The 15434-nt window shown below is 35.4% G+C and overlaps 1 protein-coding gene across 1 annotated transcript in view; it reads left to right on the top strand.

Annotated features, from left to right (window-relative positions):
* LOC138177726 (NACHT, LRR and PYD domains-containing protein 3-like) overlaps positions 1-3861 on the top strand; it is a 48629-nt gene extending 44768 nt beyond the window's left edge. Inside the window, 1 exon segment of the mRNA XM_069108936.1 lies at positions 3092-3861. Coding sequence (XP_068965037.1) covers positions 3092-3185 — 94 coding nt within the window. The 3' untranslated portion in view covers positions 3186-3861.
* The last annotated feature ends 11573 nt before the right edge of the window (positions 3862-15434 follow it).

The following is a 15434-nucleotide window of genomic DNA, read 5'->3' as shown; positions in this document are numbered from 1 at the left end:
ACACACACACACACACACACACACACACACACACACACACACACACAAACTGGCCATGTAACCTTGGGCAAGTTACCTAACCCCAATTGCTTTAAAAAAAAAAAGAATTGTTTGAAAGAGAAAATAATATATATGCCCATTTTTGTATAAAAATTTGTATTACCCTACAGGAAAGTAGGAGGTATGGGGATAAGAAAGGGATGGACTGAGAAGGAGGGAGGGTGAATTGGGAGAACCAGTAGTCAGGAGCAAAACTTTTGAGGAGGAACAGAGTGAAAGGAGTTGGAGAGTATGATAAACAGGGTAATTGGATAAAGAGAAACTCAGTATTTATAAATGTGAAAAAAATTTACAAAAAGTTTTTCTGATAACGACCTCACTTCTCAAACATGTAGAAAACTGAGTAAATTTATGAAAATAAGAGCTATTCCCCAATTGATAAATGGTCAAAGCCTATGAACAGACTGTTTTCAGATGAAGTAATCAAAATTATGTAGTCACATACAATTTCCCCAAATTACTATAATTTTTGAAATGCAATTTAAAATAGCTCCAATGTACAGTTCCATATGTATCAGATTGGCTAATATGACAAGAAAAACAAAAACAAGACAAATGTGAGAGGGGATGTCAGAAAACTGTGACATTGAGTCATTGTTTGTGAACTGATTCAACCATTTTGGAGAGTAGTTTGGAACTATTCTTAAAGGGCTATAAAAACATGTATACCTTTTTTCCTAGCAACACCAATAATAGGTATGTATCCCAAAGATTTTAAAAAGGAAAAGTACCTATATATTACAAAAAAAATATTCATAGAAGCTCTTTTAGCGATGACAAAGAATTGGGAATTGAGAAGATGCCTATCTATTGAGGAATGCCTGACCAAGTTGTGGTTTATTATTGTTATGAAATACTATTGTATTATAAATAATGACGCATAGGATGTTCAGAAATGTGTGAAAAGACTTACATGAACTGACACAAAGTGAAATGAGCAGAACCAAGAGAAGACTGTATGCAGTAATAATGATATTGTACAAAGACCAATTGTGAATGACAACTATTTTCAGCAATACAATGATCCAAGATGATTCCAAAGAATTTATGATGAAAAATGCTGTACATATTCAGAAAAAGAAATGATAGAGTTTGAATGCAAGTCAAAACCTACATTTTTAAAACTTCTTTATTTTTTTGTCTTTGTTTTCTTTTACAAAATGACTAATATGGAAATATATTTTACATGACTGAACATCTATATCAAATTGTTTGCCATCTCAAGGATGGTGGAGGGGAGGGAGGCAGAGATTTTGGAATTCAAAATTTAAAAAAATGTTTTTTTACATGCAACTGTGGGGAAAATATTAAATATATTTTTAAAATGAAAACCTCCCAAAATAAATTGTCAAGTAAAATTTCCCCATTATCATAGAACCATGGGGTAAAATCAGAATTGAGACAATTCACTGATCACTTCCTAAAAGATATCCCTAAGTGAAAACTTATAAGAATATTATTGCCAAATTCGAGAGCTCCAAGGATAAGGAGAAAAGAAGAAAATGTATGCAGCAAGAAAGAAACGAATTAAATATCATGGAGACACAGTCAAATTCTCTCAGAATTTAGCAACTTCTACATTAAATCAGTTGAGGGCTTGGAACATGATATTCTGGAACACAAAGGAAATAGCATTACAACAAAAAAAATAATCTACCTGGCAAAACAACATAATCCTTCCAGTGGAAAATGGATATTTAATGAAATAGAGGACTTTCAAGCATTCCCAGCAAAAAGACCAGAGATAAATAGAAAATTTGACATTCAAACACAAGACTGAAGCAAAACACATAAAGGTATAAATGGAGGAGGAGTGATTAAGGACTCAATAAGTTTAAACTGTTTTTTGAAATAAGATACATATAACTTCTAAGAACTTTATCCTTATTAGAGCACTTAGAAGGAGTCTACACAGAGAGCATGGGTGTAAATTGTTTCTTTTGGGATGACCTAAAAAAATGAAGGGTTGAGAAAGAGGAATCACTGGGAGGATGAAAAGAGAAGAATGGTATATTTATTTCATATAAAAGAGGCATGCAAAGAAGAACTTTTACAGTGTAGGAGAAAATGGAGGGGATGGTAGATAATGTTTGAACCTCACACTCATCAGAATTGATTCTAGAGGGAAGGATACACACACACTCAGTTGGGTATAGAAATATATCTTACCTGACAAAGAAATAGCAGGGGAAAAAGAGAAGAGTAAGGACTGATAAAAGATAGATCAAGGGAGACAATGATCAGAAGCAAAAGAGAAGTAAAGAGAGAGAGAGAGAGAGAGAGAGAGAGAGAGAGAGAGAGAGAGAGAGAGAGAGAGAGAGAGAGAGAGAAGGATTAATAGGAGAAAATAGCATAGAGAGAAATATGAGTTAGTGATCATAGCTATGAATGTCAGTGGAATGAACTCACCCATTAAACAAAAGTGGATAGTAGAATGGATTAGACATTAGAATCCAACTATATGTTGTTTCCAAGAGACATACTTGAAACAGAAAAGCACCCACAGAGTTCAAATAAGTGTCTGGAGAACACTCTATTATGCTTCAGTTGAAGATAAAAAGATAAATGGCAACCATAATCTCAGACAAAGCAAAAGCTAAATTAGATCTAGTAAAATCAAATAATCTGTGAAGTTACTTTGTCTTTGTATCCTAATAACCTGCCATAATGACTGATATAGTAGCTATTCACATGCTTGCCAATGATTGATTGACTTAGATCTGATAATTTTAATTTCTTTTCAAATAATTTAGTAAAATTGTAAACAAAATTGGGTTTCAAGAGTTATCTGTGCAACAGTCAACTGAGTAAAAAGTATATAGACAAAAAGCATTTAACTGTTCTGATTAATGTCTCAAGATTCCTACCCTCAATCTTCTGTTTCTTCCTGATACTGTATGAATTCCTGTTTTTGGTAGGAAAAAATGTTTTTTCATTTTATTCATGCCAGTGCATGAGAATATTTTAGTGATTAGAAAAAAAGGATAATCTTCTGTGATAATGAACCTTTGTGACCTTTATATTTTCACAGACTCAGCAGATGGCAATTAAGTGAAGAAGCCCAAAGAGTGCTAGATGACATAAGAGAGAGTCATCCTCATCTGATAATTGAAACTTCCAACTGATTCAATTCAATAAGTGTACACCTCCTGAAAGAACTCCCAAAATGAAAACTTCCAGGAATATTATAGTCCAAATCCAGAAATGCTACCAGTAGGCATAAAGAAATCACTCAAATATCATGTATCCACAATCAGGATCATGCATGATATATCATCTTCCATGTTTCCAGCTTCCTCCATTCCAGGAGGGCTTGGAATATGATATTCCAGAAGGCACAGGAGCTAAGATTATACCCAATATTAACCTACAAATAAAAACTGAATATATTCTTTCAGAGGGAAAATAGACATTTAATAAAAACAAATAATTTTCTAGCAATCCTGATGAAGAGACCAGATTGGAAGTGAAAAAATGACATTCAAATGCAAGACTGAAGAAAAGCCTAAAAAGGTAAATATGGATGAAAATCATAAGGAACTTCATAAAGTTAAACTGTTTACATTCCTATATGGGAAGATGATAGATGTAACTCCTAAGAATTTTATCATTATTAGGGTGGTAAGAAGGAGACTACATTGGCAGAGGAATTGGTGTGTCTATTATGCTGGAATGATCCAGGGAGGGGAGAGAATGGAATGACAAGAAAAGGAGATGCACTGGGAGAAGGGATAAAAAAGAGAAAGAATGGAGAAAATCATCATCTTGTGTAAAAAAAATGCATGCAAAGAAGAGTTTTACAATGGAGAGTAAAATGGGGGGAGCAGGCAACACTTGAAGCTAGATAACAGCTGAACTGGTTCAAAAATAGAATCAAATACACAGACACACACAGAGTTAGTTTTACAACTTCATCATACCAAGCAGGGAAATAGGAGGGGAAGGGGCTAAGAGAAAGGGGGGGGGGGAGCATAGTAAGAGGGAGGGTAGATAAGGGAGACAGAGATAAAACAAACAAAAATTTAAAAGATTTTTAAAGAGAGGACAGGGTGGGAATAAAAGGATATACAGAAAAGAATAAGATAGAGGAAAATACACATTTTGCAATTACAACTGTGAATGTAAATGGGATGAACTCACCCATAAAATGGAATATCAAAATTGATTAGAATCCAGACTCCAACAATGTGGAGACACACATAAAAGATAAAGATGCACATATAGAGTAAAAATAAGGGGCTAGATGCCATACCAATCAAAATTACCAAAAAAAAAATATTTTATAGAGCTAGAAAAAATAACAAAATTCATGTGGAAGAAGAAAAGGTGCTGAATATCAGGGGAATCAATGAAAAGAAATGTTAGGGAAGGTGGACTTGGAATAATATATCTTAAGATGTATTATGAAGCAGCAATGATTAAAAATATTTGGTACTGGCTAAGAAATAGAGTGGATCAGTGGAATAAGTTAGGTACAAAAGAGACAGTAGTCAACCACTATAGTAATCTTCTGTTTGATAAACCCCTAAATTCCAGCTTCTGGGATGAGATCCCTGTTTGACAAAAACTGCTGGGAAAATTGGAAAATATTTTGGCAGAAACTTGGCATAGACTAACATCTGACACCATATACCCAAATATAGTCCAAGTGGGCACATGATTTAGATATAAAGGCTGCTACTATAAGCAAATTAGGAGAGCAAGGAATAATGTGTCAGATTTATGGAGAATGAAGGAATTTATGACTGAACAAGAATTACAGAACATTATGAAATGCAAAATGGATAATTTTGATTATGTTAAAAGGTTTTTGCACAAAGGCAATGCAACCAAGATTAAGAGGGAAGCAGAAAACTGGGAAATAATTTTCACAACCAGTGTCCCTGATAAAGGCCTTATTTCTAAAATATATAGAAAAATGAGTCTAATTTATAAGAATACAAGTGACTTCCCAATTGATAAATGGTTAAAGGATATGGACAGGCAGTCTTCAGAGAAAGAAATTAAAGCTATCTATAATAATATAAAAAATGCTCTAAATTGCTATTGATTAGAGAAATGCAAATCCAAACAACTCTGAGGTACCACATCACACCTATCAGATTGGCTAACATGACAAGAGAGAAAAACTAAAAATGCTGGAAAGCGTGTGGGAAATTTTGAACAGTAATGCATTGCTGGTGGAGTTGTGAACTGATCCAACATTTTGGAGAATAATTTGGAACTATGCCCAAAGGGCTATAAAAATATGTAGACTCTTCGACCCATCAAAATTCACTTCTAGGGATGTATCCCAAAAAAGATCATTTAAATGGGAAAAGGACCCACATGTACAAAAATATTTTTAGCAGCTCTTTTTGTGGTGGCCAAGAACTGGAAATTGAGGGGATGGCCAAAAATTGGGGAATGGCTTAACAAGCTGTGGTATAGGAATGTAATAGAATATTGTTGTGTTAAAAGAAATGATGAGCAGACAGTCTTCAGAAAAAAACCTGGATAGACTTATCTGAACTGATGCTGAGTGAAGTGAGCAGAACCAGGAGAACATTGTACATAGTAATAACCACATTGTGTGATGATTGACTTTGATAGACTTAGCTCTTTTAAGACACGCAAGGACCTAAAAGACCTCCAAAAGATTCATGATGGAAAATTCCATCCACATCCAGGGAAAGAAATATAGAGTCTAGGGGGGTGGAGTCAAGATGGTGGAGTAGAAACAGGACTTCCATGCAGCTCTGACTTCCACCTCCTCCAATTCAGGTAAAAAAATGACTCTAGACAACCTTTGGAGTTACAGAACCCATAAAATGACAGAGAGTAGATAACCTCCCACTGAAGACAGCCCAGCAGGCCAGCAGGAAGGGGCCAGCTCAGCACTCTGGATGCCGAGCCCAGCCCCATGAGAGCTTGAGGTTTTAGCCTCAGGGCCTCCTGACCATCCACCAGCTGGAGGGACTTCATATCACCAGCATCTGTGGCAGTTTCCAGAATTATCAACCCATAGATGACAAAGACAAAGGGTGGTCAGTGTAGACTTTGTGGGAACAGTGAGTTTGGGAGTGTGATCCATACTTTGCCCCCAGGATGAGAAGGAGCTGAGGCTCCATGGCCATGCTGCTTCAGAGCTCCTGGCCTGCAGATTGTAGGGGGACCAAGCTACCGGTCTGAGGGGTAATTGTTCTTGCTCTAACCTGCTTGGATATGGATTGCAGTCTAAGGTGGAGGTCCTGGGGTGTGTGACCAGTTTTCAAGAGAGTGTTGAGGGGAGGCTAGGTGGTGCAGTGAGTAAAGTGCTGGCCCTGGAATCAGGAGGACCAGACTTCGGTTCCAACCTCAGACACTTAAAACACACACACACACACACACACACACACACACACACACACACACACACCTTAGGCAAGTTACTTGACCTCAATTGCCCTCCAAGAGGCAAAAAAAAAGAGAGAGAGTGTTGAGGCTTCAGAGAGCACACCCAACTAATAGCTCCAGCATCTGTGAAAATCCAAGCATTTGGGATAGAGCTCCCCTTTCTGGAAACATAATTCTACTGTGGCAAAAGGCTCAAAAATCAAGTAATTGAGTGGTAACATGAGCAAGCAAAGGAAGCAAAGCAAACAGAGTAATCGAACATTAGACTCCTATTTTAGGGACAAAAAGGATCAAAGCATGGAACAGGAGGGAGACAACAAAGTCAGAACTCCTGCACCAAAAGCTTGCAAGAAAAATATGAGTTAGTTATAGGCCATAGAGGAGCTTAAAAAGGATTTTAAAAACCAAATAAGAGAAGTGGAGGAAAAATTGGGAAAAGAAATGAGAACAATGTAAGAAAATTATGAAATGAGAGTCAACAACCTGACTGAAGACAATACCTTCAAATTAGACTAACTCAGATGGCAAAAGAGGCTCAAAAATCAATGAGAAGAATGCCTTATAAAGCCACATTTGCTAGATGGAAAAAGAATCTCAAAAGCTCACTGAAGAGAATCATCCCTTCAACATTAGATTGGAGCAAATGGAAGCTAGTGACTTTATGAGAAATCATGATACTATTAAACAGATCCAAAAAAAAATAGAAGTCAATGTGAAATGTCTCATTGGAAAAACCACTAACCTGGAAAAATAAATCCAGGAGAGAGAATTTAAAAATTATTGGACTACTTTAAAGTCATGATCAAAAAAAGAACCTAGAAATCATCCTTCAAGAAAATCTCAAGGAAAATTGCCCTGATGTTTTAGAACCAGAGGGCAAAATAGAGTTTGAAAGAATCCACTGATCACCTCTTGAAAAAGATCCCCAAAAGAAAGCTACTAGGAATATTATAGCCAGGTTCTGGAATTCCCAGATCAAAGAGAAAATATTACAAGTAGCCAGGAAGAACCAATTTGAATATTGTGGAAACACAATGAGTATAACACAGGATCTGGCAGCTTCTACACTGAGGGATTGAAGGACTTGGAATATGATACTGCTGAGGTCAAAGGAGCTGGGATTAAAACCAAGAATCACCTACCCAGCAAAACTGAGCATCATCACATTTCAGGGGAAAATATGGTCATTCAGTGGTATGGAGGACTTTCAAGCATTCTTGATGAAAAAACCAGAGTTGAAAAAAAATTTGACATTCAGATACAAGAAGCAAGAGAAGCATGAGAAGGTAAACAAGGAAGAGAAATCATAAGGAACTTATCAAAGTTGAACTATTTGCGTTCCTACATGGAAAAATTATAATTGTAACTTATGAAATTTTGTCAGTTTGAGAATAGTTGAATGGAATAGTAATGTGTGTATGTATATATATATATATATATATATATATACACACACACACATACATATATATGTATGTCTTCATGTATATATGTATACATACATAGATATCTATATAGGAGGGTATATGGGCTTATGAATACATATGTGAGTGTGTGTATACATGTGTACAGGTATACATAGACAGAGGGCACAGGACTAATTCAATAGGAAGGGATGATACTTAAAAGGTGAAATTAAGAGGTGAGAGAGGAATATAATGAGAGGAGATGGGGAGAACTGGGGTAAATTGAGAATGGGGTAAATTATTTAATATAGAAGAGGTAAGGGAAAACTGTTACAATGGAGGAGAACAGGAAGGCAAAAGGGAATGAGTCAACCTTATTCTCATTGAACTTGGCTTAGGGAGGGAATGACATACACACTAAATAGGGTAGCTCACCCTACAGGAGAGTAGAGGGGAAGGAGATGAGAGGGGGAATAATGGAAGGGAGGGCAGGCTGAGGGGGGGGGAAGAGAAGTTGGAAGCACCCACTTTTGGAAAGGGACAGGATCAAAGTAGAGAATGGAACCAGTGGGGGCTGGGATAGGATGGAGGGAAATATAGTCAGTCTTTCACAATATATCCACCATGGAAATGTTTTGCTTGGCCACACATGTACAACCTATATTGAATTGTTTATCTTCCCAGTAAGGATGGGTGACAAGAGAGACAGGGAAAGAATCTGGAATTCAAAGTTTTAAAATCAAATGTTCATAGATATGTTTATATTTGTATATATGTATTATTATTACTATTTAAATGCAAATGTTAAATAAGATATATAGGCACTGGGGCATAGAGATACACTGTGCCCTACTGGAAAGTCAGAGGGGTACAGGGAAAGATAAGGGAGAGAGCAGATTGGGGGAGGGGATATTCAATGTGATCACTATTTTGGGGTGGTGGGTAGGGGAAAAATGGGAAGAAAATTTGTAACTCAAAATCTTGTGGAAATAAATGATCTAAACTAAAAAGTAAAAAAGAGAAAAAAAGAAATATAGATTCTAAATACAGATCAAAGCATATTATTTGCTCTCTCTTTTTCTTTCTCATGGTTTCTCCCATTTATTATAATTTTTCTATACAACATGAGTAATGTGAAAATATGTTTAATAAGAATGTGTGTATATGTGTGTGTATATATATATATATGGAGAGAGAGAGAGAGAGAAAAGATCAATGATTTAAGTATAAAACTAAAAAAAACAACAACAACAAATTAAAAATCTCCAATTAAACACCAAAATACAAATCCAGGACCAGATAGATTAACAAGTTAATTAACAAGTTAATATGGATCATATAATTACAATACAAAATAAGCTGTTTGAATAAAAGGTAAAAAAGGGAATTCTAATAAATGCATTTTATGACAAAAAATATAATCTTGATGCCTAAAACCAGAGGAATCAAAACAGAGAATGAAAATTAGTCTAATATCTCTAATGGAAATGAATGCAAAAAATGTAAATAGGGGCAGCTAGGTGGCACAGTGAATAGAGCACCAGCTCAGGAGTCAGGAGGACCTGGGTTCAAATCCAGCCTCAGACATTTAACACTTAGTAGCCATGTGACCTTGGGCAAGTCATTTAACCCAAATTGCCCTGCCCTTCCCTCTCCAAAAATAAAAAAAAATCATAATTAAAATATTTGCAAAGAGATTAAAATAATATATCACAGAAATAATTTGTTATGATCAGGCTGGCTTTTTCTCAGAAATTCAGGGCTAGCCTGGTAATAGGAAAACTATTAGCATGATTGATATATTTTTATAATAATTGATTATATTAACAATAAAAAGAAAAAAATGATATCACTTAAATCAATGCAGAAAAAGCTTTTGAGAAAATACAACCCTCATTCTTTCTAAAAACATTTGAAAAATAGTATTAAATGGAACATTTCTCGAGTAGTATCTATCTAATGACAAGAACAAGAATTGTATGAAAAGGGATAAACTAGAAGTCTTTCTAATAAGCTTAATGGTGAAGGAAGAATATTATCATTATTTATGGTGAATATTTTACTAGAAATGCTAACTATAGTAATAAGACAAGAGAGAATTGAAGACAATGAGGAATCAAAACTATCACTTTTTGCAGATGATAAGATGATGCACTTTAAGAATTCTAGAGTGTCAACTTAAAAAAAAACTAGTCAAAACAACTAATGACTTTAATAAAGTTGCAGGATATACAATAAAACCTCAAAAAGGACTAGCATTTCTATATTTTACCAGCAAAACCCATTAGGAAAAAGATAGAAAGAGAAATGCCATTTAAAATAACTACAGGTACCATAAAATACTTAGGAGTCTACCTGCCAAAACACACATCAGAACTATATGAACAGAATTACAAAATATTCTTCACAAAATATAGAGCTAAGTAGATGTAGATATATTAAATGCTCATAGTTAGACCAAGCCAATATAACAAAAATGACAATACTACATAAATTAATTTATTCATTAGTTCCATTTCAATGAAACTACCTAAGAATTATTTCACAGAGAAATAGAAAATATAATTTTAAAAATTCATTTGGGAGAAGTATATCAAGGGAATCATCTTTTTTTTTTTTTTTTTAACAAGAAGGAAATAGGCCTAGCAGTGTTTTTGCTGTGGTTATTCCGTCATTTTCAGTCATGCATGCCTCTTTGTGAAGCCATTTGGGCAGACACTGGAGAGGTTTGCCATTTCTTTCTCGAGTTTATTTTACAGATAAGGAAACTGAGGCCAACAAGGTTAAGTATTTTGTGTAGGATCACATAGCTAGTACATGCTGGAAGCCAGATTTGAATGCAGGAAGATTAGTTTTTGTTTTGCTTTGTTTTGTTTTTTCTTGAATTCAGTCCCAGTGCTCTGTCCACTGTGCCACCTAGCTTCACCAGACCTAGCAATACTAGATTTCAAACTGTACCACAAAACTATAATCATCAAGACACTTTGTTACTGGATGTTAAAACAGAATTGTTGATAAACTGAACAGATTATACTCACAACATACAGAAGAAAATAAATACAGTAACCTAATGTTTCATAAACAAAGATCTCAGTTATTAGGGCAGAACTCATTATTTTTCAAAAACTGCTTGGAAAACCTGATAACACTGGCAGAAATTGGTCATTGACCAATATCTCACACCATATACCAAGATGAGCTCAGAAGTGATACATGATTTAGACATAAGGAGTGATAAAATAAGTAAATTAGTGGAACATGTTAGAAGTTACCTGTCAGATCTATGGATAGAGGATGAATTCTTGACCAAACAAGAAATAGTGAGGTTCATTGGAGGTATGATGGGTAATTTTGATTGTGTAAATTTTTTAAAGGTTTTTTTTTTATATTCAAACAAAACCAATATGGTTAAAATCAGTTTAAAAAAAGCAGCAAAGTGAGAAAAAAATCTGTAAGGGAAGTTTCTCTAATATAGGCCCCATTTCATATATATATATATATATATATATATATATATATATATATATATAGAGAGAGAGAGAGAGAGAGAGAGAGAGAGAGAGAGAGAGGAAAGTTAGCCAAATTTATAAGAATAAGAGCAATTCCTCGAATGATAAGTTGTCAAAAGATCTGAACAGGCATTTTTCAATGAATAATTCACAGCTATAAGTAGACTTATGAAAAGTTCTAAATCTTTAATAACGTTTATGAAGTATTACCTTACACTCATCATGTTGTGTAAGATGACAGAAAAGGTACATAAATACTGGATGGGTAGTGGGAAAATAGGTACTCTAATGAAATATTGGTGGAGCTCTGGACTAGTCCTATCATTCTGGAAAACAAATTAGAATTATATCTAAAAAACTACTACACCATGCATATCCTTTGACCCAGAAATACAATTACTAAGTCTATACCCCAAAGAGATCAAAGAAAAAGAAAAGGGACTCATTGGAACCAAGATACTTATAGCAGCTCTTTCCGTGATGTCAAAGAATTGGAGACTGAAGGAATGCTCAATTGGTGAATGACTGAACAAGTTAATGGTACATGAATATGATAGAATATTATTGTGCTCTGTGAAATTATTAAAGGTATGGTTTTATAAAAACCTGGGTAAGCTTATATGAAGTGATACAATGTGAAATAAGCAGAACCAAGAGAACAATTTGCACAGTAACAGAAATATGTGATGATAATCAATTGTGAAAGACTTAGCAATGCTGATCAACACAATGACCCATCATGTTTCCAAAGGACTTGTGATGAAAAATATTATCCATCTCTAGATAGAGAAGTAATTGATTCAGAGTGCAGATTGAATCACACACACACTCATACACGCACACATTTATAATGTATTTTATAATGTCTTATTTCCTCATCTTCACACAATTCCCTTCCATATTGACTGTTCTCCATGCCTTGAATGCATTCCATTCATAGTTCTATTTTCTCGTTCCTTGTCCTCCAAGTCCCAGCTAAGATTTCATCTTCCAAGAAAAATTCTTCTATGCCTGTAGTGGCAAGCACCTCAGTGGCCCCAGGGTGGCTGCCAACACAGGTTCTTGGATCTGCTTTTCTAAAGGAAAGCAACTCAAAAATGGGTTATCAAGCATACTTTAATCAGTCAAACATGTATCATTTACCTAGTTCAGGGGAAAAAGTTCAGCACCCCAAACTTCAGAGTATACAGACAGAATTATCAAGATAGAGAAACAAATCAGGCAGACAGGTTTCCAAACTGTCCAACCATTACATCCATACCAAATCATGGTTACCAGAGAGGGAACATCAACATCTGGGGTTTTCAAAGCCAGGGGGCTCTCAACAGCTTCCCAGAGTCTCATCTGATCAAATCACACAACACTTCTCAAAGTAAGCCCCAAAACAACACCTCACATCAGGGATTATATAGCCTTCTCCTGGCTCAGAGAATGTCACAACTTCTTGATCCACTGCCTGCCCGTCACCAAGTATCTCCTGAAAAACAAGCCTCCCACCACAGGCTCCAGGTGCACTTAAGCCTAGGGGCAGGGAAGATCTTAAAAATTTACATTCCCATTAAAATGCCAAAATTCCATCTTTCTATGCAAAGCCTTTTCTCACTCCCTTTAATTTTAGTCCCTTCCTTCTTTTGATTATTTGTAGTTTATCTTATCTGTAGATTTTTGTACATTGTAATTTTCATGTTGCCAATTTTATTAGGTTGTGAGCTCCTTGAGAGGTGGGACTGTCATTTGCTTTTCTTTGTATCAGCAGTGCTTAACATGGTGCCTGACACTTTGGAGATGCTCAAATAAATACTTATTGACTGGCATGACTCAGTAAGTTTTACTATTGCTATAGAAAAGCACATAAAAACCAGTGATAGGATTTAGACTAAACAATTGGATGTAACCACCATGTTCCTGCTAAATAATTGGATGTAACCATCCTACTGCAGGTACTTTAGAGTGTAGAAACACTTTTATGATCCATCATGCTGCTACTGTTCAGTTGTTTGGTCATATCTGGCTCTTCATGACCCCATGAACCATAGAAGTCTGTTCAAATTCATGTCCATTGTTTCCATGACACTATTTATCCATTGCATCCTCTACCATCCCATTTTCCCTTTGCCTTATATCTTTCCCTGCATCAAGATCTTTCTCAAATGAGTCCTTCTCACTGTGTATCCAGATTATTTCAGCTTCACCTTCAGTATTTGACCTTCCAGCAAATTGTTGTTGCTGAGTTGTTTCAGTCATATTCAACTCTCTGTGATCTCATTTTTGCTTTTCTTGGAAAAGATACTGGAGTGGTTTGCCATTTCCTTCTCCAGGTCACTTTTAGATTGAATTAACTTCTTTAATTATTGACTGATTTGATGTGCTTGCTGTCCAAAGGACTCAAAAGTCTCTAGCACCACAATTTGAAAGTGTCAATTCCATGGCTTTCAGCTTTCCTTATAGTTCAACTCTCGTGTCCATACATTGCTACTGAAAAACAAAACAAAACACAACATACCTCTGACTATACAGACCTTTGTCGGCAAGGTGATGTCTCTCCTTTTTAGTGTGCCATCCAGATTTGCCATAACTTTCCTTCCAAGGAGCAAGAATCTTTTAATTTCATTATTGCCATCACTGTATGCAGTGATCTTTGAGACCAGGAATATAAAATATGAAGCTACTTCCATTTCTTCTCTCTTTATTTTTCAGGAAATGATGGGACCAGTTGCCAATATCTTATTTTTTTTAATGTTATATCAAGCCAACTTTTATACTCTTCTGTTTCACTCTCATTAAGAGGCTTTTAAATTCTTTACTTTCTGCCATCAGAGTGGTATCATCTGAATATCTGAGACTGTTGATATTTCTTCAGGAAACTTTGATCTGGCCTGATCCATCACACAAAAGAAATATTAATTGAAAACTTTTTTCAGCCAGGCATGGGAATTAATGTCTCTCATACATGATTTATGTATCTAATAGCTGTCCTGAGACAATATTCATGCTTTAAGTTATACCATACAGAGCATCATGGTAAAGAATTCCTTCATTATAGTAGCATATTAGAAAGAACACTTGGTTTAGAGTCAGAAGCCCTAGGTTTGAGCCTGTGGAGGCAAAGAGAGGGGGGAACCTGTATCTTCCTTCTCTTGGCATGAGTAATTCCATTATAGAAATGTAATTCTATTTCTCTCAGCCTTGGAAGTCATGCTTCCTCTTTAGCTTTGTTCTTTAAAACCATATGAACTGTCATTCTTGCTATTAAGCAAATAAAATAGACAGTCACTCCTGTAGGCTAGACAGTGATAATTTTCTGTATTGTGGTTAGAATTTGGATACTTTTCCTTTCTGGTAAGAAAATATTTTCACATAATTTAAATATCTCTTATGTTCCCCCTTGGTCTTCTTTTCTTCAGGATATATAGTTTCTTTAGACTATCCTCATAATATTAACACATAGTTTGAAAAATTGATATTTTATTTTGTATCACCTTAATTTTCAAATATATCCCTTCCTTCTCCTCCAGTGAGTCATCCCTTAGAACAAACAACAAATAAGAAAAATAGAAGTTAAGCAAAATGAAACAAAATATCAACTGAGTCTGACAAAATATATAATATTCTATGCCCAAAGTTCCTCCATCTCTGAAAAAAAAATGGATGAAGGTACATTTTATCAACTCTTGTCTGTGACTGGGTTTTATCAACATAATTACGCTGTGCCCCTTTTTGTTGCTCTATTTCTTCTGTTTAAAATTAGTATGTAATTTTTATAAAAGCAAAGGAAAGTCATTTCCTAACAGAGTCTTTATAAGGTTGCCCAGGTAGCAGATACCTAAGGGTGCAGTGCCCTTTCATTTGAAGGGCATTGTCTCATGAGATGACAGAAATGTCCACAAGAGGGCAGCACCATCAAGAGATTTACACTCTTCCTCCTCCCTTCCCTTCCACAGCAGCTTCTTCCTCATTCTTATATTTCCAGATATTTATCATTTATGGAATTTAACTCTCTCTCTCTCTCCATTCCTCCCTCCCTCCCTCTCTCTCCCTCTCTCTCTCTCTCTGTCTCTCTCCCTCCCTCTCTCTCTCTCTCTCT

Source organism: Petaurus breviceps, unplaced genomic scaffold, assembly GCF_028583685.1.
Source record: "Petaurus breviceps papuanus isolate PSGF00001 unplaced genomic scaffold, PetGlider_PUasm1.0 90444, whole genome shotgun sequence".
Lineage (NCBI taxonomy): Eukaryota > Metazoa > Chordata > Mammalia > Diprotodontia > Petauridae > Petaurus > Petaurus breviceps.
This window is presented reverse-complemented; position numbering and strand designations above follow the sequence as displayed.